Source organism: Octopus bimaculoides, chromosome 20, assembly GCF_046866305.1.
Source record: "Octopus bimaculoides isolate indiv1 chromosome 20, ASM4686630v1, whole genome shotgun sequence".
Taxonomy (NCBI): Eukaryota; Metazoa; Mollusca; class Cephalopoda; order Octopoda; family Octopodidae; genus Octopus; species Octopus bimaculoides.
This window is the reverse complement of record NC_142947.1, coordinates 39,106,992-39,130,634: the sequence shown is the minus strand read 5'-3', so window position 1 is coordinate 39,130,634 and position 23,643 is coordinate 39,106,992. Positions and strand designations below refer to the sequence as shown.

Genomic DNA, 23,643 nt, shown 5'->3' with positions numbered 1-23,643 from the left:
AAGAATATCTGAAGAAGGAATTGTATTCCGAAATATCATCAGACTATGGATAACTAAGTTACAACAGGTATATAGTCCATTTTTTGTAATATAGTGCATTGTTGTACCATTCAAAACTTTTTATTCTTTACAAACAATACACAATGCTTCAAGCGAACTACAATACTCTCCTGTATATTTTTAGAATGGCATTGTAGGATAGGTGTGAGAGGTTGGATTCGGCTGGTTTCAACATAAAGCAGGTAGAATATTTGAGCCAGATATAGCCAGTTTGAATGCTAAAGGATTAAAGTATGATAGCAGGACAAACACAGTTGTTTTGCTTAGGGGAAGAATACATGGTTACACCAGACGGAAGAGAAGGAGGGAGGATAGTAATTCAGTAATTAAGACTGATTATAAAAGACTCAAAGAAATTACTCATAGAAAAACAACCTTTGTGAAATCTTCTGCTTTCAGAGCTGCTCTCCAACCATCCATGAAATCTCCTGGAAACTTGTCTTTTATGAATTCACCAATAGTTTTACCCTGCAATAAAAAATATAGTAACCATCTAAAAAAAAAAAAAAACATAATAAAATTGAGCAAAGATAGAATAAGTACTAGGCTTACAAAGAATAAGTCCTGGGGTCGATTAGCAGTGCTTGGAAGTAGGGTGTGGTCATCTCACCAAATCAGAGGTACTGTCAGTGACCATAGAAGAGAAAATATGAGTGTGTGTGTATGTGTGTGTGTGTGTGTGCATGAGAAGAGACATGGCTTGACGGTTAGGATGGCCAAGAAACTTTCTAAGAAAAACAAATCCCAATTGAACAAGATTTCAAGATGTCATAGAAATCCAAGGGAGTACGACGTGGCAGCTACATGCTATCCCAAAAAGGGGAGTTCCAGGACTGCTTCTATATATATATATATATATACACACATACATGTGCGACAGGCTTCTTTCAGTTTCTGTCTACCAAATCCACTCACAAGGCTTTGGTCGACCCGAGGCTATAGCAGAAGACACTTGCCCAAGGTGCCACGCAGTGAGACTGAACCCGGAACCATGTGGTTGGTAGAGCAAAACACTTCGATTCATGTTACTCCAGTCCACTCAGCTGGCAAACAAGAGTAATACTGTGATGGACTGCCATCCCGTTCAGGCGGGGAATTTATATGCCAAGGAACCTGGCAACCAGGCCCCTATAAGCGGGGCTGTGAAACCAAAACAAAAAACTTCAACCCTGTCTCCTCTACTATCTGCACCTCTGACTTTGACTCCTCTTTATGTAATTAAGTGATTGTGGTCTATTTTACCGACTCCAACTCTAGCTAGCCCTTAATTGTTTCCAACCCCCTGCTTCTAAGTCGGTACAACTCCAGCAGGTAACTTTATCTTTCTTCTTTCTTGCCTTTAACCCTTCAATGCGGAGTATAGGCCACTTATAATTGAATTCCATGTCGCACAATTTCTCGCTTCTGTACTTATACTCTGCCATGAATGTCCCCCTTTCTCTAGTTCCTTTTGTGTTGATCTACGCCACGAGTTCTTAGGCCTACCCCTCTTTCTATATCTATCCAGATTCCACTGTAAAGCACTTTTCGCTACATTTGGTGTGTTCTTTCTAATTGTGCTGCCAATCCACTTCCACTTTTTCTTAAATATTTGCTCCCTAATCGAAACTTGATTCGTTCTTTGCCATAGCTCCATATTGCTTATGTGTTCGGGCCATCTGATTTTACTTTACCTTTACCTTACCAAGAGACACCAAGATAACAAAGAGGATATGGCAGAAACAGCAAAAAGACAATGAAGAGGAAGTGATGAGGAAAACACAGAAAGACAGCCATGAAAAAAAACAGATGAAAGACGGAAAAATAGAAAGTAAGAGAGAAACAACAGAAAAGGGAAACTTTTTTTTACTTACTTTCTTACTTTGTTTGATGGCATCAACAAGTTTTTGAAAATTGCCTTTATCCTTGTCCACCTGAAAAGATACACACACATATTATTCAATACAGGAAGTTATAAACGGTGCTTATAAGAGGATACAGACTCACAAACATTATGCTACAAGCCTATAGCAATAACATCGTTAAAACTAACAGAAACAAGAATGATTCTTCTATAAACTTTCTGTGCATTAAATACATTGCTGTCGTGGTTAAGGTGGCGAGCTGGCAGAATCGTTAGCGTGACGGACGAAATGCTTAGCTGTATTTTGCCTACTGCTATGTTCTGAGTTCAAGTTCCGCCGAAGTCAACTTTGCCTTTCGTCCTTTTGGGATCAATAAATCAAATACCAATCAAATACTGGGGTCAGTGTGATCAATTGTCCCACTCCCCACAAAAATCCAGGCCTTATACCTACAGTAGAAAGGATTATTATTATTATTATTATTATCATCATCATCATCATCAAGGCAGTGAGCTGGCAGTATCATTAGTGTGCCCGGCACAATTGCTTAGTGGCATTTCATCTGTCTTTACATCCTGAGTTCAAATTTCACCGAGGTCAACTTTGCCTTGCATCCATTTAGGGTCAATGAAATAGGTACCAGTTATGCACTGTAGTCGATGGAATAGACTTGAGCCCCACCACAACTCTCCCAAAATTTCAGGCCTTGTGCCTACAGGAGAAAGACTTATTATTATCCAGTCCCAAAATTCTACCTATTTTATGTTCAAACCAACCAGATCCAGCCTCTTACACCTACCCGATGATGTCATTCTAAAAAAAATTTATCACATCATCAAAGATTTTGATCTTGGAGGACCATTGCCAAACAATTGATGAACTTGTTGATGTGACTAATGTGTCCTGGAGCTCTTGCCAACCAATTTTGAGTAAAGAATTGCAAGTGAAAAGAGTTGCAGTAAAATCTGTGCCTTGCTTGCTTACGGAAGATGAAAAGTAGCCACAATAAAAGTGTAAATATGTAAATCTAAGTGAATGAAATAATAATGGAAAATTCCGGTTTCTTTTGGGTACTCCTTGTAATAGCACCAAGGTAATGCTATATAACATGGAAACAAGTAACAACACTCACCTTGTCTCTTGTAAGGAGTTTGATGGAAGGAATACCTTGGTCATTTTCTTTTGAGGTATCAACTTGCTTCAGGAATTCAATCTTTTTTTTGCTTGCCAAGAAATAAATGTTCTTCTCACACAGCACCATCACTGTATCTGTGAGTTCATAACCAAAGAGCCATGTCTGTAGAAAGATAACAACAACAAGAATAACATTTATCGAAACTTGCAAATCAAAGGAGTGGCTGAGTCAAAATAATCTTTTTATCTTTTACTCATTCCAGTCATTGAATTGTAGCCATGCTGGGGCAGTGCCCATGAAAGGTTTGGTAGGGACATGAAAAAAAAAAAAAATCTATGTCAATGCTTATCTTGTAAAGTCTGGTACTTATCCCATCACTCTCTTTCGTAAAACTGCTAAGTAACAGGGATGTAAACAAACCAACACTGGTTACCAAGCAGTAAGTAGAGGACTAACACACACACACAGATCTATCATCATCGTTTAACAACTATTTTTCCATGCCACCATAAATTGGACCATATGTGTTTGTGTGAGTGTGCACACATACATATATACACACATATATAAACAAATACAAAAAATATATATACACACATATATAAACAAATACAAAAAATATATATACACACACAAATGAGTACATATGCAAATATTATTCTTTCAATTAATTTTAAATATAACAATGAATTTAGTAAAATAACTTCGTTATCATTAAATTAGAGTTAGGAACATAAATTGTGACTAAGGTTTGGTGGAAGATTTTAATTGAAAACTTATGGAAACCATTAGTGCAGTGTTAAAACAAAAATACTGAGAGGTAATATTTATCCCCACTTAAACGTGGATGTTCCACTAAAACAAAAAGAAACACTGCCTCTGTCATTAATATTTATTATATAACAAGAACACAAGCTCCAAATGCCAAGATTCCCAACAACCAGCAGAGTTTCTTTGCAGCAGTTTTGTAACTAGGAATGAAAATTGTTATAGTAATGACTATCTGAAGGTACTTAGCTAAATTAACGCTTCACCTACTGTGGGAGTTGCACTGGCGACACCCTGTGCTATATTCTTAATATACCATGGGAGTTACCAGTAACTCCCAATGGTGATGTTTTCTTACAAAGCCCTAACATTACTTGTGGTTCAAATTACATTATTCATAGGCAATGTACAGAGCACAAAGTTTATTTGTAATTTCTCAGATGGCTTTCAATTGAGATCAATAGGAGCTGAGATAGGACCTGGAAAGAAGGGGCTAAATCACTGCCATCTCCATCATGGGATTGCTGCCTTTCACAAAATAAAGTTTTATGAAAAGCAAACCATTAAAGCTTCCATAATGTAATTTGACATCTGTTGAAAGTATCATAGATAATCATCATTTAACATCAGTTTGTTCATGCTGGTATGGGTTGGACAGTTTGACCAGAGTTGGCAAGCTGGGGAGCTGCACCAGACTCCAGTCTGATTTGGCTTGGATTCTATGGCTGGATGCCCTCCCTAATACCAACCACTTTACAAAGTGAGCTGGGTGCTTTTACATGGTGCCGCACAGGCACATGCTAGAAATCAAGGCCATAAATCAATGTGGCAGTTTACATAGTGAACTAGAACATATAATTAAAAAATTAAAAATCATGTAATTTACAACAAAATTAGACCGCCGAGGCAAAAAAGAACATGACATAAAATGGGTTTGGAAAGCAAAGTGTTAAAAAAAAAACATAAAAAAAAGCATCCACATAAACTGGAAACTAGATTGACAATTGAGTCCACCAGAAATGAACTTTCTGTTGTGGTATTTAAAACAATTTTCAGAAGATTTCACAAAGCCTTTTTTTTAATATCACAACTGAAATAAGTTGCCTAGTGATGGATCAGTTTTTAAAGCAACATTATAAAATAAATTGGAAAAATCAGGAATAGTTATGTGTTACCTGCAAGGCAGTTGACTTGGAGTAGACAACTTCTTCATCAACTCCAACTGCTGTAATAAGGACATCAATTTTAGATAGAGAATCTTCAGATGAAGCACTCTAGAAGGAGAGAAAAATAGAAAGAACAATCAAGTAATGCACTGGAAAAACAGAGACAATATAATGACAGTTTTTTTATGTCTAACAAAGGTTGTGGGACTTCACCCTACATTATTCTTTGCTATGTTCAATGAACATTTTAACCATATACAAACATACATTTTTCTTTTTTAGTCTAACATATATACGGGGACTTACCATAAACTTTTCCCATCTGACACAAGATCAATTCCTCCAATCTCAAAGGATCTTTGCCTTGCAACTTACTTGGTGACCCACCTAGTGCTTGTGCCACATAAAAAGCACCCAGTCCACACTCTAAGGTGGTTGGCACTTCGAAGGGCATCCATCTGTAAAAACCATGCCAAAAAAAAACTGACCCCCACCTATGTTGGTGCCATGTAAAAAGCACTCAGTCCACTCTGCTGAGCGGGTGGGTGGTGTTAGGAAGGGCATCCAGCTGTAAAAACCTGAAGCCTGGTGCAATCTTGTGCCGGGCTGGCTCTTGTCAAGCCATCCAACCCATGCCAGCATGGAAGACAGACGTTAAACAATGATGATAATGATTTCTGTTGAACTGTATCATCATTCAACATCCAGTGTGTATCCTGTCATGGGCTGGACAATTTGACAGAAGCTGGCCAACTGGAGAGCTGCACCAGGCTCCATCTAATTGTCTGTTTTTACATGGTTTGTACGGCTGGACACCCTTCCAAGTGCCAACCATTTTACAGACTGCACTGAGTGCCTTTTACATGGCACCACCACCAGTGCCATTATGGTGGCACTGGCACCCACTTTACTTCAACTAATTTTTGAAAATAATAAAGAATTTACTGAATTATTTTGGTCATTACTAAGCTGGCAATTGGCAGATAAATTAACATGGAATTTTAATGGAAAAGTTTTAGATCACTTTATAAAGAAATTTTCTATCAAAGAAGCAGAAGTCTTGGTATCAAAAGGGTTTATATGTAGATCACCCCATATCAATCTCCAGAATATTCAAACGTACTTTTTAGCAACACACATACACAAACACACTACCTGGGTATGCAAAAGTTAGGCATACTGTACTTTTCCAAAACAATGAAATAATACTAAAACTAATTTTTATTTGGGGAGAACATACTTTATTTGATAACATATAAAACAAATCATCTCAAAAAAAAAATAAGCCTGGGTCTTACCATGAGATGGTGAGCCCTATAATCCATGCTTTACAGCAATAAACCCTGTTTTCCCTCAATATGCACTGCTGAAATAGAATGCATCTCATATGCCATCAAATATAGTAGTCTGTTCTCATTGAGCCAATGAAGGAGGTTTCTGCATAGTCACTCAACCTTCTAAACAAAGCAGCCAAAATCTCACTCAAATATTACCCTACTCTCGAGAACACTACCTACCCACACAAATGTAAAATAAACAGATGCATCACCAGTCAGCATATTAGCCACAAGTCAATTTAAAAGTTACAATGATCATAAATAGTATTAAACAGAAGAAACACATGGTAGTATATTCTAATGACTACTACGTTGCACACCAATCGCTACATAGCGGATCAATGTGAAGCGTGTGTATGTGTATATATGACAGGCACATGGCTCAGTGGTTAGAGCGCTGGACTCACAATAATGAAGTAGCGAGTTTGGTTCCTGGGCCAGGCTCTGTGCTGTGTTCTTGAGCAAGACATTTTATTTCAAGTTGCTCCAATTCACTCATCTGTAGAAATGAGTTGCAACGTCACTGGTGCCAAGCTGTATCGGCCTTTACTCTTTTCCTTGGATAACATCGGTGGTGTGGAGAGGGGAGGCCGGTGTGCATGGGTGACTGCTGGTCTTCCATAAACAACCTTGCACAGACTTGTGTATTTGGTTCAAGATCAAAATCAAACTAAATTCTCACAGGTTCCATTTACTTTACTTCATAAAAAAAAAACTTATTCACAGCTATATTCCAAACAGTCACAACCTTTCAACCCCCGTGCCCTTCAGCTTTCATCAGATGCTTACCAAAGGCACTCGTTTACATCTCTAGCAATGTAATAAGCAAATATGAAAGTTTCTCATAATGTATCTACCACGGTATATTTTGTCCTAAGAGAACATCTACGTTTAAGTGGGGATAAATATTATTTATGAGGCCACGGTTGTAACTTCAAAGATATTAGATTGTTGTTTCTAGCAGGTCGATCAACCACGTAGATGAGCCCTTGTAACCTGGCTACTGCATAAGTTCAAATGAATAGAAACTGCGAGGAAATGAATACAAGATCACCTCCGACTATGAAACAGTAACGAGGTACCTAAGCTACAAGGAAACAGCATATCTTTTATCATGTTTTATCTTTTACCGTTTTGCTTGCTTCAGCCATTGGACTGCAGCCATGCTGGGGCACTGCTTTGAAGGGTTTTAGTCGAACAAATCAACCCCAGTAATTCTAATTTCTTTGAAGTCTGGTACTTATTCTGGCGAAAGAATACAAACACACGGTGTTTTTTAGGGTTTTTTGTTCCACCGAAAACTGGTGGTGTACGTATTCTTTACCTCCGTCTTTCGGTCACTTTTGCCGAACAACTTAAGGTACGGAAAGGTAAACAAACGAACACTGGCTGTCAAACACACGCACGCACACGACAAGCTTCTAAAGTGTACGCCTAACAAGGCATGCATGATGATCACGGCGCCACGCGGTGGGATTGAACCATAAACCAGGGTGTTTGTAAAGTGAGCTTCTTAACCACACGGCCGTATCTGCGACTGTTGTGTACAATTTCCTTCACATTTTTCATTCTTAAAAAGCTTAACAAACATCATAGCCATTGTGAAGCTTTACCAAAATGCTGCCCATCGATCAAAGGCTCTTAAAACAAAGAACATTATACAATGTTCTTTAATCATTTGAGCTGACTCGGGTCTAAACAAAGCGCGGACAATTTTTTTCTAGAGGGCTTACGGTCAGGCAATTTAGGCGTGTCATTCAGAAACCCCGCGGGATACAGTTTGCGCATGACTGATCTAAACAATTATTCAGCACCTCGCCAGCTCTATTCATCCCGTCGACCCTCCCATTCTGTGAAAATTCTTCAGAGACAACGTAAAATCTTTTCACACAAAACACGAAACGAATAAATAAACCGGAAAAAGAAGCAGTTACTTCCCTTTTATTTGCACTTTATTGTGAATATTTAATCACATGGCGATTCATTCAGAAAAGAATAGCAGACAGAAACAACGTTAACAATTGCGCCTCCAATATCTTCACCCCTGGGTCAATGTTTTCCACCAACCCGTTTTTTTTTTTATCCTGCCGCACTCGGATTCTTTAAAAACGACAAAAAAAAAAAAAAAAACTGCGCCTTTCTATGAAGGAAAATAGTATGCATGTGCGTGTTTTTATGTCGAGTTACAAATGAAAACAATTTTACATTAAACTGAAGGTGTATTCAATACTTTTTATAGAGTACATATTATGCTATTACAAGCATGATGATAGTGACTGCGAAGTTTTCGGTTTGCTAGCGCTCATCGACTGCGTTTTGAAACTTTTAGGTTACAGTCACCATTCCTCTTGTAACAGAATTTCACACATACACACACATATATATATACAGGGTGTCCACAAGGTCTGGGTACATGGAGTAAATAAAATCATGACATAAACAATTAGATATAAGAAATAATAATTTCTTAAAGTATGTGTTAATCCCCATGTACCCAGACTTTGTGGACACCCAAACATCAGATGTTCGCTGAATTTTTTCTATAGAACATTATTTTCTTTGTGGTTGGGTCGTTGATGATCTCTTTCTAGCATATCAGATGACCACTTAGTGGTCATCCCTTCTTATACGCATGTAATACAATTTTTTCTGAATTTTCAGATTTTTTATATGCTAGGCCACTGGTTTTAAATTGATGTTAATTAAATTAATATTCAATTTATCACCCTCAGTATATAAATATACAAACACACATATAGAAAGAGATTTAGAAGATGATTTAATTAAAACTTTATTCGTTTATCCTTGCGCCCTATTCTTAGGTAACTCAAACTATCTGATGTGGAGTACCAGCAGTTTTCCACCCCCAATGTGCCAGGGACAGGTTATATTTCTTAGTAATAATTTAGGCATTGAATTTATACCAGAAACAATATATATAATGAATATCATAAAAGCTGACATTTTTTTCTTTTAATCTTATAGTGGTTGGCGTTAGGAAGGGCGTCTAGCCGTAGAAACACTGCTAGATCAGATTGGAGCCTGGTGCGGCCTCCTGGCTTGCCAGTCCCCAGTCAAACCGTCCAACCCATGCCAGCCTGGAAAACGGACGTTAAACGATGTTGACGATGATGAAATAATACAATATTACATAAGCATTTTATAATGTTTCTTTCTTTTCTGGAATTTCGCCGCGGACCGGCACCGGACGGACCACTGAGTAAGCACTGCTCTAGATTACGTGCAAAAACTATTACTTCACCGAGCGAAGGACCTCTTCCTACGAAGTCTCTTATTATTTTCTATATATACAAAGCAGAGAGATTCAAGTCACACATTTTCCTTACTTCTAAAACAAAGAGACTTTTATGAAACGTCACCTCAACTTAACATAGATTTTCTGTTTACAACGAGATCCGTGCTGATGCGTATTAATCCCAATGCTTGGCTACTAACTCGAGTCAAAACAGTCGGAATAATAATAATAAACCAAACTACCATTTTCACCATGTCAATATGCATGAGTCGAGTTTGAAAATTAACGATCGTTTAGAATAAAATTTTTCAGGTTCAAAACCAGCTAATATCAAATTCTCCGTGAGGCCAACAACATAATCCTTACTTTTTTCCTCCTCCTTTCGATTCTGACAGAAGTCATGATACATACCGGTGAAAAAGCAAGCAGCAATTGTCAAAACGTAAAGAGCAGGAATGGCTGTGTGGTAAGTAGCTTGCTTACCAACCACATGGTTCCCGGTTCAGTCCCAATGCGTGGCATCTTGGGCAAGTGTCTTCTACTATTATAGCCTCGGGCCGACCAAAGCCTTGTGAGTGGATTTGGTAGACAGAAACTGAAAGAAGCCCGGCGGATATATGTTTGTGTGTGTATATATATATATATATATATATATATATATATATATATATATATATATATGTGCGTGTGTGTGTGTGTCTGTGTTTGTCCCCCTAGCATCGCTTGACAACCGATGCTGGTGTGTTTACGTAGGCGTCACTTAGCGGTTTGCCAAAAAGAGACCGATAGAATAAGTACTAGGTTTACAAGTCGACTTGCTCGACTATAAAGGCGGTGCTCCAGCATGGCCGCAGTCAAAAGACTGAAACAAGTAAAAGAGTAAAAGAGCAAACCTGGATGTAGTATGATGGGCAAAATGCAGCTGGCGGCACTTTTCGGAATGACACGCTAGCGTATGTGGCACGCGAGGCCTTCTGAAATGCACATGCACCGAAAAAATACCTCAAGCATTTTTCTTGGGGGGGAGGGTAGTATTTCTACAGTGCGGCTTGCATGACGATGCTACATGCACTCATTGAGCCCAATTCTCGAAAAAGGCTGTCCGTGCCTGCTCTAACCAGGCGCCATGAGTGCTAGAAATAGCAGCCAAATTCTCCTCAATCACTCACAAGCAACAACACTCTTTAAGAATAGTGGGTAATTTTTCAGATTATCACCCGCACGATCTTCACTAGGGTGTTAGGGTTAAGGTTTTAGGGTCAGGGTTAGGGTTTTAGGGTTAGTGGTTAGGGTTAGGGACGGAATTCCCTAACCCAAACCTTAAAACCCTAACCGTAACCCTAACACCCTAATGAAGATCGTGCGGGTGTTAATCTGAAAAATTACCGAACAGTGGATAATGTAGTCCTAGGTATGCAAAAACTAGACAGCGACAGCATCAAGTTATCACCATCAAAGATACGACACGGAAGTCTGCCACATCAACATCACATTCAAGTTAACACTCCATCGTTTTAAAGTTTTTTAAAATCGTTAGACTACGTCTATATACTTTGTTTTTATTCATTCTGGAAACTAGAAGGAGTAGATCAAAGAATGTGAGTACAGCGAGATCTTGGAAAAACGTTGACTATCAAGGTGTTTGTATTTTGTTTAAATCGACCACACGGCATTTGTATTTAGATAGCTTTGCATGCCGCTGTTGTATTTCGTTAACAAGCGTGGCTTTGTGGTAAGAAGCTAGCTTCTCAACCACATGGTTCCGGGATCAGTCTCACACTACGTGGCACCTTGGAAAAGTGTCTTGCATCATAGTTCCGGATCGACTAGTAAGTAGATTTGGTAAACGGAAACTGTATGGAAAGCCCATCGTGTGTGTGTGTGTCCGTGCGCTTATCTGCCGCCTCCGCTTGACAATCGGTGTTCTAGTTTGTTTACGTATCCGTAATATAGCGGTTCGGCAAAACAGGTCGATCAAATAAGTACCAGACGGTTATTATAATAGATCCACACCCGGTGGAAAAATTGGAAAAAAAATAGTGTAGTAGTTGAAGTGCACCCAGACTTTATAAATAAATAAAGTAGTAGGGTCGAGTTGTTCGACTAGAACCCTTCAAGGCAGTGCCCCAGCATGACCGCAATCCAACCACTGAAACTAATAAAAAGATAAGCGATAATATCACTTCCTCACAACATCGCTCATCTTTTACTTAATTCAGTCATAAGACTGGCCATGCTGGGACACCGCCTTGAAGGATCTTAGTCGAATGGATCGACTCTAGTACTTAATTTCTTTTCAAGCCTAGTATTTAGTCCATCGGTCTCTTACTGAACTACTAAATCACAGGGACGTAAACATACCAACACCGGTTGTCAAGCGGTGATAGGGAACAAACATAAAAACAAAGACACACACACACACACGTCGGACCTCTTTTAGTTTCCGTCTACCAAATCTACTCACAGCGTTTTAGTCAACTTGAGACACTTGCCCAAGGTGCCACGCAGTGGGACTGAACTCTGGACCATGTTGTAGGGAAGCAAACTTCTTACCACACAGTCACGTCTGCGCCTATGTATATTTTTATTTCTGTAGCTGGTTTTCTACCCTATTTTTGTTGTTCTGTTCGTTTTCTAATTGGAGATGAGGTTTTGTTTATCTAAAAACACCCATCTTCGAACAAGGAAGCGGATTTAGTCTAGCAAAATAGTCGAATCAAAGAAACACATTATCAGATTAGCGTAGATAGATATAGTTTCTAAGGTTAATGGTCAAATAACTGACAAAATTCGAACAGAGCATGGCTTATTTTCTGAGGAAGAGAGGAATCTACCAGGAGGTCGAGTACATTTGTTCCCATTATATTACAGACACACAACGTGTGTGTGTGTGTATGGAAAGAGAGTTAGGGAGAGGTATAGACGTACGCATAGACAGACATAAACAAGAAGCGCATACATATATGTAGGAAAAAGAAGCAATAATGCCTGCCAGAAACAGACACCATTCAAATAGACTTTAATATACAGAAGTAATATTAGAGATATATATATAAACAGCAACTACATACATACACATATATATATAATATATATGTATGTATGTAGGTATAATATGTAGTATAAAGAGGCCAATATTACAGACACATAAACAGAAATCACATATATGTTGTGGTGTATTAAGAAAGCAATATTTGCAAACATTGAGGAGGAGGTGGATGAAGGGGAGGAGATGGCAGCACAATTATATTTCTGAAGCGCAATAGGATTGTTGTTATGCCAGAGTAGCTTTATTAAAGGATGGTGGTGTGTGTAGGGGGGGGGTGAGAGTCGAGCAGATTATATGAGGTGAAACAGAGAGGGAGAGATTGATAAGGGGAAAAAAATATAAGGCAGAAGTAGAATGAGAGAATGATTCACTTTCTGAATGTGAATGAGTGAATGTGTGTGTGGTGGTGGAGGAGAGAGAGAGAGAGGCATTTGATATCAAACGAGGGGAAATAAAAGGAGATAGAATGAAAATTAGAGCAACAGAGGAGGAGAGAAAAAAAGAGGGAGAAATATAGGAAAGAGAAAGGCGCTCAATTATGAAAAAAAAAAAAGGGATCATCGATCTAATGAAAGAGAAAGAGTGGGAGTATAATATGCATGAAAGAAGCATTAATGAATAAGGAGAGTGAGAACAGAGAAATGTAGAGTGAGGAAAGGCAGGGAGGGGGTGAAGAGAGAGATGGATTGACAGTGGGAAAAAAGAATAATAATCGAACGAATTAGAAAGTATATACGGCTGAGAAAGAGAAAGATGTGTTACAGAAAAAGGGGGGGAAAAAAAAGAAGAGGGAATTTCGAAGGAAGCTCCTTTGAAGATCGATGTGCGCGTGTGTGTGTATAACGTATGAGTAATAATGAATGTTTTTTTGTGTTTTAGGTCAGGTATAAAGGAAAGATAAGCAATAAGTTGGAAATAGAATCCAATCTTGCAGAAAGGTGAAAGAAAGTTGTAAGAGAAATAAAAGAAATAAGAGAGGAAGAAAGAGGATTAAACACAAAATGGTTCAGAATAAGAGATTTAATTAAACTAGACTACTTCGTAATTTTGAATTACCATCATATATAGATGACGTTAGAACGGATTCGAAATGTGATGGTATGATGAGACCGAGTGGTCGCGTAATGTATGGTGGTAAATAGTGGTTGTATATATTCAAAGTGCCTATAAAATATTAAAAGAAAAACTGAAACCTAGAGACAAAAATAACCATTCTTCCCCTCTACTCCTACAGAACCAGAAGAAGTATCCTATTGCGCGGACGCACATAACTTCATAAGCAAAACAGGTTTAGGCATTTAGAGGTAGAAATAGCTTTTGATAAAGCTAATATGCGAAGCGAAAGATATAATCTCCAAGACCTAAAAGGTAAAAATGGATCCGAGCGGGATTGAAATCCAAAATCGTGGAAGGAAAACAAAATAGCTGTCAGCATTTTAGACCGGCATTCCCTTTTCTCCGCCATTTCAATTTTCCTCTTATAATTGTTGTAAACTACTTTATAATATATTTCATAGAAGTTAAAAATTATACATATACATAAATATGAATATGTGAATACGTTGTTTTGAGTACTACTATATATAAAGGTGATTCATGTGTGGACATTAAGAACGTACATAATAATTTCAAGTTCTACTTTTTTAGTTGGAGATATGAACACTCGTCGATCCCAGTATCCAGTTATGTTGGTGAAATTAAGCGATAATTAAGAATCAAATATCTAAAATTAGAACTGCAAACAGATCGATAGAGAAAATAAAGTCTCTGGCATTGTCCATGCCTTCTTACTGCTAAAACTGAAATAATTCTCTCCGAATAATATTAAGTCAACCAACACAACTTTCTCCCATATCCGCTTGTAACATCGATACATGCTATCGATGCGCAAGAACACACACATATATATATATGTCATATATAAATATATATATATTTATATAAGGGCATTACTACAGAATAATGCCACACAACATATATTTTGTACTGTACTATGTTGATGAACGGAAACTATATTTCATTCTAGTAATCGCGAAATCGGTCGATAGATAGTTGAGTTATTTAAAAGTTGGTTTCTTCTGGTGGTTGCTTTCTTCGCATTCGGTACTAAAATGTGTTTATTTGGGAAGTCTGTTGTGTGGCATTATTCTGTAGTAATGCCACTTATATAAATATAAACGAATAATTATATTCTTGGGAATAGAAATTTCCCTTATGAATTTTTTTTTTTTTACACACTGGCTTCCTTGATAAAATTCTTGTAAAAGATTTTTATCTTTTTTTTAAATTTATTAATCAAATATATGTCATATATATATATATATATATATATATATATATATATATATATATATATATATATATATACCGTTCAACTATACAGTCATACATGTATACACACGCATATATTCACTTATACTAGGCACAATGAATGCATAACGTTGAAAAAAGTTAGGAAATGAAAGGAAGTGTTAAATCAGCGACCATTCTGAATAAATTGGAACACGCTTACAAAGTAATAAGACTCACTACATTTTTTTTTTCTCTTTCTGGGTACCCCCCCCCCCCCACACACACACACACAAACAAAAACAAAAAAAAACTTACCTCCCAAGCATTGTAAAATTTCTTCATACGTCTGAAAAAAGCATCTTTATCCACTTTGAGGTTAGCCATTATTTTAAGCTGGTGTTATTTTTCCAAAGGAGATAGAGAGAAAAAAAAAACTTCAAAGAGGTAAGTAAGATATATATACAGGGAAAAAAAAGGCGACGGGGGTAAAAAAGCAGGGCAGCAGGCAGTGAACTGCCGCACAAGGGGGGAAAAATGGCGCGAGTTTGTGTTGTTTAATTCTCTATCTCAGTACAGAGGAGAGTTCTCTTCCTGTTCCTTCCTGTCCCCAATGCAACCAACATTTTTTTTCTTATTTATTTCTTTTATTTCATCATTTTATCATTTATGTTGCCTCCTAAGTTGTGAAAGAAGGACATTAGGCTCGAAACAACTGATTATTTAACTTTAAAACACAGTTGTTATGGAATTTTCCTTGTTTCTTATTAAGTTTTCATAAGGCGGCAAGCTAACAAATTCGTTACCGCGCCGCACAAAATTGCTCAACGGCATTTCTTCCGGCTCTTTACATTCTGAGTTCAAATGCAGCCGAGGTTGACTATGCCTTTCATCCCTTCAGGGGGGGGGGGGGGTCGATCAAATAAATACCAGTTGAGTTCTGAGAACGATGTAATCGATTTCACCACTTCTCAGAACTGTTTGATCTTGTCCCAAAATAAGAAGAAACAATTACTGGGTACATAAATTTGTGTCTGACGCTTGTAACACTTTGATGATGTCGATATTGTAATGTAGTGGTGATGTTTCTTCGTTTATTTCAAATACCCACGACCCAAGGGAAACCAGTGGTGAATAGAGTCCACCTTGCGTGACGGGTCGAGTCGCAAGCGAGTCATTTTCAAAATGGCCGCCATACCACGTGAATTGTAAACACAATAAAAATTCAGGAGAGGTGCTGCGTCCCTCTCTCTATCTTTCTCTCTATTTCTCTCTCTATATTATCTTCTTATTTATCTAACTCTCTTTCTCTTTCTGTCAGTTTAAACTTTCGTTTTTTTCCTCTCAATGTACACAATTACACGCGCGCGCTTTTATATACATACAACACTAAAGAGATTTACGGAATAAAATTTATATAAATATAGTGTATATATATATGTATATATTTCGTTTAATTTTGATTGTCGGAAAAGAGTATTCAATACCAGAGTAGTAATTAATAGTATATTTTATTTGGGTCGAGTTAATCGCTACTCTGAGTTTCACAAATAAACGGGTAACTTTATATATATATATATATATAGAGAGAGAGAGAGACATACATATCCACACACACATCTTTTCCCAAATGCTTCTAATTACCCTTTCTCTTTCTCTCTCTCTAGACCCATAAAAGAGACAGTCTTGTGTGATCGGTAAACAACCATGTTTAGATTTACGATTTTCACAACGCTAATTTCTCTGAGAGAAGCATGAATGTCACACAATGTCATTCTTCGTCTACTCCTTTTCACTTTTAGCTTATATAACAAATCTCTCACTTTCTTCTCTCTTTTAATTCCCTATTTCTTTCTCTCTCTCTCTCTCTCTCTCTCTCTCAAACTCACTACTTCAACATTCATTCTTATACATCTACCATTTTCTCTTTCCATTCTAGTTTCTTTTCTCAATTCACGTATAATTCTCTTTCTATTCCATATTTTACTTCCCTTTCTCATGTCCTTCTAGTCGCTCTCATTTTCTCCCGCCTTTTCTCTACCATTATACGCTTCCTATCTCTGTCTTTCTTTCTATCTTTCAACTCTGATATTTCTCTGTTTTCCCCCCCTCTCTTTCTCTCCCTATCTACTTTCCACTCCCTCTGTCTGCTCCTCTCAGTCTTTGTCTCTTATTTCCTTCGTCTCTACTCTCATTCTCTCTCTCTGTCCCTCTCTTTCCTCTCTTTCTCTATCATGTTTTCGTTCTCTTTCTCTATCTCTCTGTTGTCTCTCTCTCTCTCTCTATCCCCCTTTCTCTCTGTATCACTTCAGCTTTACTTTCCCTCCCCATCCTTCTACTCGACGACTTACTATCTCAACCAAAAAGCCGCTAGAAACAGCAACTAAATCACAGTGTATATTATACTTCTATTATGCTGAATGCACATCGCATTCTGTCTGCAAAACATTACAACTGGAGATCAACGGTTAATAAGCGTTTCTCTCCATTTCGAACAACAGAAGGGTTGAATTTCTTTTACTCGGCGTAGAACAGGTGTCCCACGCAACCTGATTCAGAGGACACCGGTTTTCTCACCGATGTTTACATTCTTCGCCAATATCCGTTTTGAATCTTTCATTCACTTCAGTTATTGGACAGCAACGATGCTGGGGTCCTACCTTGACGGGTTTTGATCGGGCAAATCACACACCCATCCCAGTACGTAGGTTTTACGAGGTTAATGCGGAATCGCACCTCTCCTTGAAAAATGCATTTTGTTTTTTGAAAAACTATTTGGTAAATTTTCAGATTAACACCCTCACGATCTTCACTAGGATGTTAGGGTCAGGGTTAGGGTTTAGGGTTGGACGGAATACACACACACACACACACATATATATATATATAAAACAAATAATAAATGAGTATATGCATATATACGTACAAGTATGTGCATACCTACATCTACCTGTATATATAGGTGCATATCTGGGTACGGGACGTTACAAACAAAACGTAGACAAAAAAATAATAATAACCAGAGTACAGAAAACACACAGGCCACATAGAGAACATTTTCCTTCATCAGCTGCCCCCATTCTAACACAGGCGTTTCGATATATATATATATATATATATATTATATATATATACATGACGGTTCAGCTCAAGGTTATTGGAGAAGACACTTCCTCAAAGTGTTACACAGTGGGACTGAACCCAGAACAATTTGTTTGGAAAGCAAATTTCTAACTCCACAGCCATGGCTGCACCTATACATGTGTGAGTCTGTATGTGTGTAACCAAATCTAAACAAGGGAATAAATGATAAAACTATTCCAAACATTAAAAAAAAAATGCTCAGAAAAATGAGTCAATCCCTCTAAACCAGGAGTTTTCAAACTTTTTGACTTGCGGACCCCTTTATATTTCAGGCTTTACCCTTATAAACGCTTATGAAATTTATACATAAATATTTGCTTAAAATATCATATATTTTTACATTTATTTATTTAACAGTATTTAACAAATTGTCAATTAAAAGATTTCGATAAAAAAACATATATAAAATCAAATTGCCCATAAAAAGTATTTGCTGTCCACGGACCCCCCCTGTCTTGTCTTTGCGAACCTCCTGTGGTCCGTGGACCACAGTTTGAAAACCCCTGCTCTGAAATACAAATGTCACTGTAAAACACTACATTGCATCATTTTAACTGTTTCTATGTTAAGCCGGAATATCAAATTACAGGCAACAATTAGTAAACTATCATAATAAACATTCTAACTAAAATCAATTTAATAAGTTATGGTTGCAAAGAGGCATCTTTCATGTATATTTAGCAGAACTCTTTACATCCTTCTCTGACATGCACAGGCATGGCATTGTGACTATGGAGGTCACTTTGTAATTGTGTGATATCAGGTTCAGTGCCATTGCACAGCACATTGGGCAAGTGTCTTCTTTTATACATTGCCTTGGCCCGAATTATGCTTTATGAATGAATCTGGTTGACTGAAACTGTGTGGAAGCCCTATTGTTTCCATGCAACTAGATCTCATAATGCAGGGAAACGGTTGCTTAATCAAGTACCTGCACACCTGGAGAACCACGTTGCAGGTAAACAATTGTAGTGATTAAAAAATAAATGTCCAAATTTACCCCTTCTTGTTGACTCCAATTTTTTTCAGTTATATACTCACACACAACAGATGCCCAAATGCAAACCTGGAAGTACATATAATACTACTCATATTTAATTAATTTCACTTAGTATAACTGAAACAGTTGTAAGGGATAATGATCTATTTGTTGCTGATAATAAACTCTTATTAACTTCAAAATCTCCATCTTCTTCTTTTATATATATACAGGGGTTGGACAAAATAATGGAAACACCTAGCAACACAGCATCATAATTCTGAAGTATCTATAAAACCGTCAAAAGCTTGTTTGTTTTTATGTTTTTTGGTTTATTATTAGTGTTGCTTAATATGTTTTGCTAATACTGCTGTTTCTTTTCAGATATCATCAGAGAAAGGTAATTAAAATTCATTAAAATGACAGATCTATCGGACTTTCAAAGAGATCAAATTGTTGGTACTTGTATCGTAGGTGCTAGCATAATTAAAACAGCTGAAATGTTTGGTGTATCAAGAAGTACTGTCTCGGAAGTAATGACAGCCTTTGAGAAAGAGGGAAAAACCTCCTCTACGAAACAAAACTTCGGAAGAAAACTAAAACTTTCAGATAGGGATTGTTGGAATCTTACCCGAATTGTTAGAAAGGATCACAAAAGTACAGCTCCCAAAATTACTGCAGAGCTTAATGACCACCTTGAGAACTCAGTTTCCACAAAAACTTTTCGCCAGGAGCTGCACAAAGCCGAATTTCATGGGAGGGCTGCAATCAGAAAACGACTACTTTCAAAAACAAACGTTGCAAAGCGTTTAGAGTGGAGTAAAAACCTATAGAATTGGTCCCTAGAGCAGTGGAAGAATGTTATTTTCTTAGATGAGTCATCCTTTACCTTATTTCTGACTACCAGCTGAGTATACGTGTGGAGATAGCCAAAAGAAACATTTGACCCAGACTGCCTTCTTCCAACTGTTAAACATGGAGGAGGATCTGGGAGGGGGGGGCTATATCTTGGAAATCCGTCAGCCCAGTGGTTTGCCTTCATGGCAGAATTGATAGTCAAGACTATTTAAGCATTTTACCTGATCAAATTCATCCTATGGCTGTGGAACTGTTTCCAGAGGCAAACACAATCTTTCAGGATGATAATGCACCAATTCACAGCTAAAGTTGTTACTGAATAGCCGAGGAACATTCTAGTGAAATTGAACATTTTATCTGGCCACCACAGTCTCCAGATCTCAACATAATAAGTACTGGGGCTGATTCATTCAACTAAAATTCTTTGAGGCAATGCCCCAGCATGGCCACAATCGACTGAAACAAGTAAAAGACAAAAGATAAATAAAAGTTAAACAGGAGAACAGGGCACCACTACATCATGCCAAAAATCCCGACATTGCCATAAGGATACTAGACCACATACTGCTACAGCTTGGGCTTCAAGGGCCCACTGCTCTTCAATATCTTTCCAAAAAGCCTGAGAGACCTACATGGGGTGGATGTAGGTGTTTTCAAAACCAAATTGGATCTCCTACTTTGCGACAAGAAACACATGTGGGCAGTAGCATCAAACTCTCTCATTCACCAAATGCTACATGTCAGAGGAGGTTTCAAGTAGTGAATGTATAGTAAAGCTAACAGTGGTGTCCCAGCATGGCCATAGCCCTTCAGCTGAAACTAGTCAAAGGAAAAAAGATCATTTAAACAACTATTTTTCTACATTTAGTAGCATAATTTTTTATCTGTCTGTACAAGTATCAGCCTAATAAAATATTTTGCTTCAATGTTTTTATGTATTACAGAGAATATCAAAAGATTTTAACCAACATTGTATGTAATAAACTAGGGGTTCCCAACTGAGGTCCACATGAATCTCCAGGAGTCCACAGAAGCTTTAAGGGGGTCCTCAAGTAAAAAAAATTGCACTTTGTGGGTTCATATATAAATTTTGTTTACTAGGGGAGGTACCTGTATTCATTGAAATTTTCAAGATTTATATTGGGAATTTATATTAGGAATATAACGAAATTGTTTCATTGTTAGTTTTTACTAACCTACAAACAAATATTTTATTTCAAAAATTTACATGTGCATATATGGAGTCCACAGACGATAAGATAGCTCTCAGGGGATCCACAAAGAAAATAAGGTTGGGAACCCCTGTAATAGACAGATGGTGACATCTTCTCATTTATAGCTGCTTAGTTGGACAGAAAAAGAGGGATCCGACAGATTAATTTCAGTCTTGTAGTGTAACATCTCATCAGTGTCCACAAAAACACTCACTGCTTATAAACTTACAGCTACTAAGGGATTGATTAAATCTGCTTCACTGATTTTCATTGCCATTCTCATATTATAATGCAGAGCTAGTTTGATTGATAAATTACTGGTGTGTTAGCAGTGTTTAGTTTCATTACTATACTGCATTACTGAGTATATATCTACACTACAGCTAACATTATAGCAACCAGATGTTCTTAGATAGACAAATGTAAAAAGCTTGTTTTCATGTACAAAACTTTTGTGGCTATGGAGATACCGAAAAGTGACAACTGAGTTGATTTTTCATACAAGAGTTTATTAAATAAATAGCAATGCCCCACCTCAGTAGAGTTTGCTCTACTGAGGTGTGGCACTGCCTTTTGAAAATCGTTCCATAATCCTTAACCCATTCATGTCGAAATTTTTCTAGTGAATGAAATTGCCTGAAAATTCACTGATACTATTATTTTAGCCTAAATAACAACTGGAAAAAAGTTTGATTGAAATCCGTTTGATACACTCTGCATACACATTAAGAACATGTTTTATTCTTAGATACAGATCCTACACAAATCACAACTTGTATCAAGAATTTCTTTTATATCTTTATAAATTGTCGGTTTAAATGGACGATCAGCATGAATGGGTTAATCTGAAAATCTACTGAAATTGACAACTGAGTTGATTTGTCTTAACACTTGGAGCATCTCCTGAGACTTCATAGCATTTTAGGCAATCATTTCATCTGCTTCCAATACACTTAGAAACGCAGGTAAGCTTATTAGCAGGTGAGACCTGTTACTTCTTTATGAAGTAAAGAGCAGATGTTCCAGTCAGGCTATATACTGTTTGGGGTAAGATATACTTGTTAGTGGATAATAGACTTTTCTGCTAGTCTTAACTTTCAAATTTGGGATACAAATCCAGCAATAAATTTGATGATAATGTTGGTGGTGGTGGTGGTGGTGGTAGGTGGGAGTAAACGGTTACAGCAACCCCATTGTTCAACTGGCACTTTATTTTATCATCCCATCCCTCCCAAGAATCAAGGGCAAAGTTGACATCGGCAGAATTCGAACTCTGAATGTAATGAGTTAGAAGAAATTCTACTGAACATTTTGTCCAATTTGCAATCAGTCCTCTCTTTTACTCTTTTACTTGTTTCAGTCATTTGACTGCGGCCATGCTGGAGCACCGCCTTTTAGTTGAGCAAATTGACGCCAGGACTTATTCTTTGTAAGCCTAGTACTTATTCTATCGGTCTCTTTTTGCCGAACCGCTAAGTTACGGGGACGTAAACACACCAGCATCGGTTGTCAAGCAATGGTGGGGGGGACAAACACACATACATATATATATATATATACATATATACGACGGGCTTCTTTCAGTTTCCGTCTAGCAAATCCACTCACAAGGCTTTGGTCGGCCCAAGGCTATAGTAGAAGATATTTGCCCAAGGTGCCACGCAGTGGGACTGAACCCGGAACCATCTTAAATTAGGAGAAAATATTGATTTCTACAACAAAATAAACAAAATAACAATTATAAGATATTATTTATCAGGAACAACATTCAAAATTTATATAACATGGGTATCTACCAATTCATTTCCATTAAAGTAACTACCATTTAATAAATAATGCTGTTTATTTCTTACCATTTATATTTTAATAAAGCTTTGATTTTCTATTTTAATTCAGTGCCGTTATAGTTATGTCCCTTGATTTTTCTTCCACGTTAACATTTATTTTCCAATTCTGTTGAGATATATTTTGTAAAATAAACACAGACTGAACATGACGAGCAATTATATCGTTAATTAAGCGAGACTATAATAGCTTAAAGGTAAGGCCAGCCTTGCCGAACAATGTTTAAGTTAAATCATTTGGAAGGGGAACAACTTACAATATAAAATTTGAATTACTTGATTTAAGTCCCAGTTCAAGAGAGGGGAAAGGTCGATTACATCGACCTCAGTAATCAACTGGTATTTATTCTATCGACCCCAATCCCATTCACCTGTAATTTCTACAAACGTCATTTATATGGTTGTATTAAACCGCATTATCTCAGGAGAGTGGATTATAAGTTACGTTATTTTCCAGTTTAAAAATGGTGACCGCACATAACCTGGAAATTATTGTCCGGGCAGTCTTACTAATTATGGAGTCCAGTATCAGAGAGACCCTCTGCAACTTCCGAGACTCTCATAATATTAATTTCACTCTTACAATTTTGGATTTATCTCGAATCCTAATTGCATCGAATTTTTCTGGAATCATCATTCTAATTACAGAGAGAAAGAATAGAAAAAATAAGTTATAAATAATGAGAGAAAGAGGAAGATG

General features: G+C 37.3%; 1 protein-coding gene across 1 annotated transcript in view; it reads right to left on the bottom strand.

The window, feature by feature from the left end:
• LOC106867837 (FACT complex subunit SPT16) overlaps positions 1–15,459 on the bottom strand; it is a 44,215-nt gene extending 28,756 nt beyond the window's left edge. Inside the window, exons 1-5 of the mRNA XM_089338409.1 lie at positions 15,223–15,459; positions 4,983–5,081; positions 3,037–3,201; positions 1,914–1,973; positions 436–528 (exon numbers count right to left, since the gene is read on the bottom strand). Of these exons, the coding sequence (XP_089194535.1) occupies positions 436–528; positions 1,914–1,973; positions 3,037–3,201; positions 4,983–5,081; positions 15,223–15,291 (486 nt within the window). The 5' untranslated portion in view covers positions 15,292–15,459. The remainder of the gene's footprint in view (positions 1–435; positions 529–1,913; positions 1,974–3,036; positions 3,202–4,982; positions 5,082–15,222) is intronic.
• Positions 15,460–23,643: the final 8,184 nt, after the last annotated feature.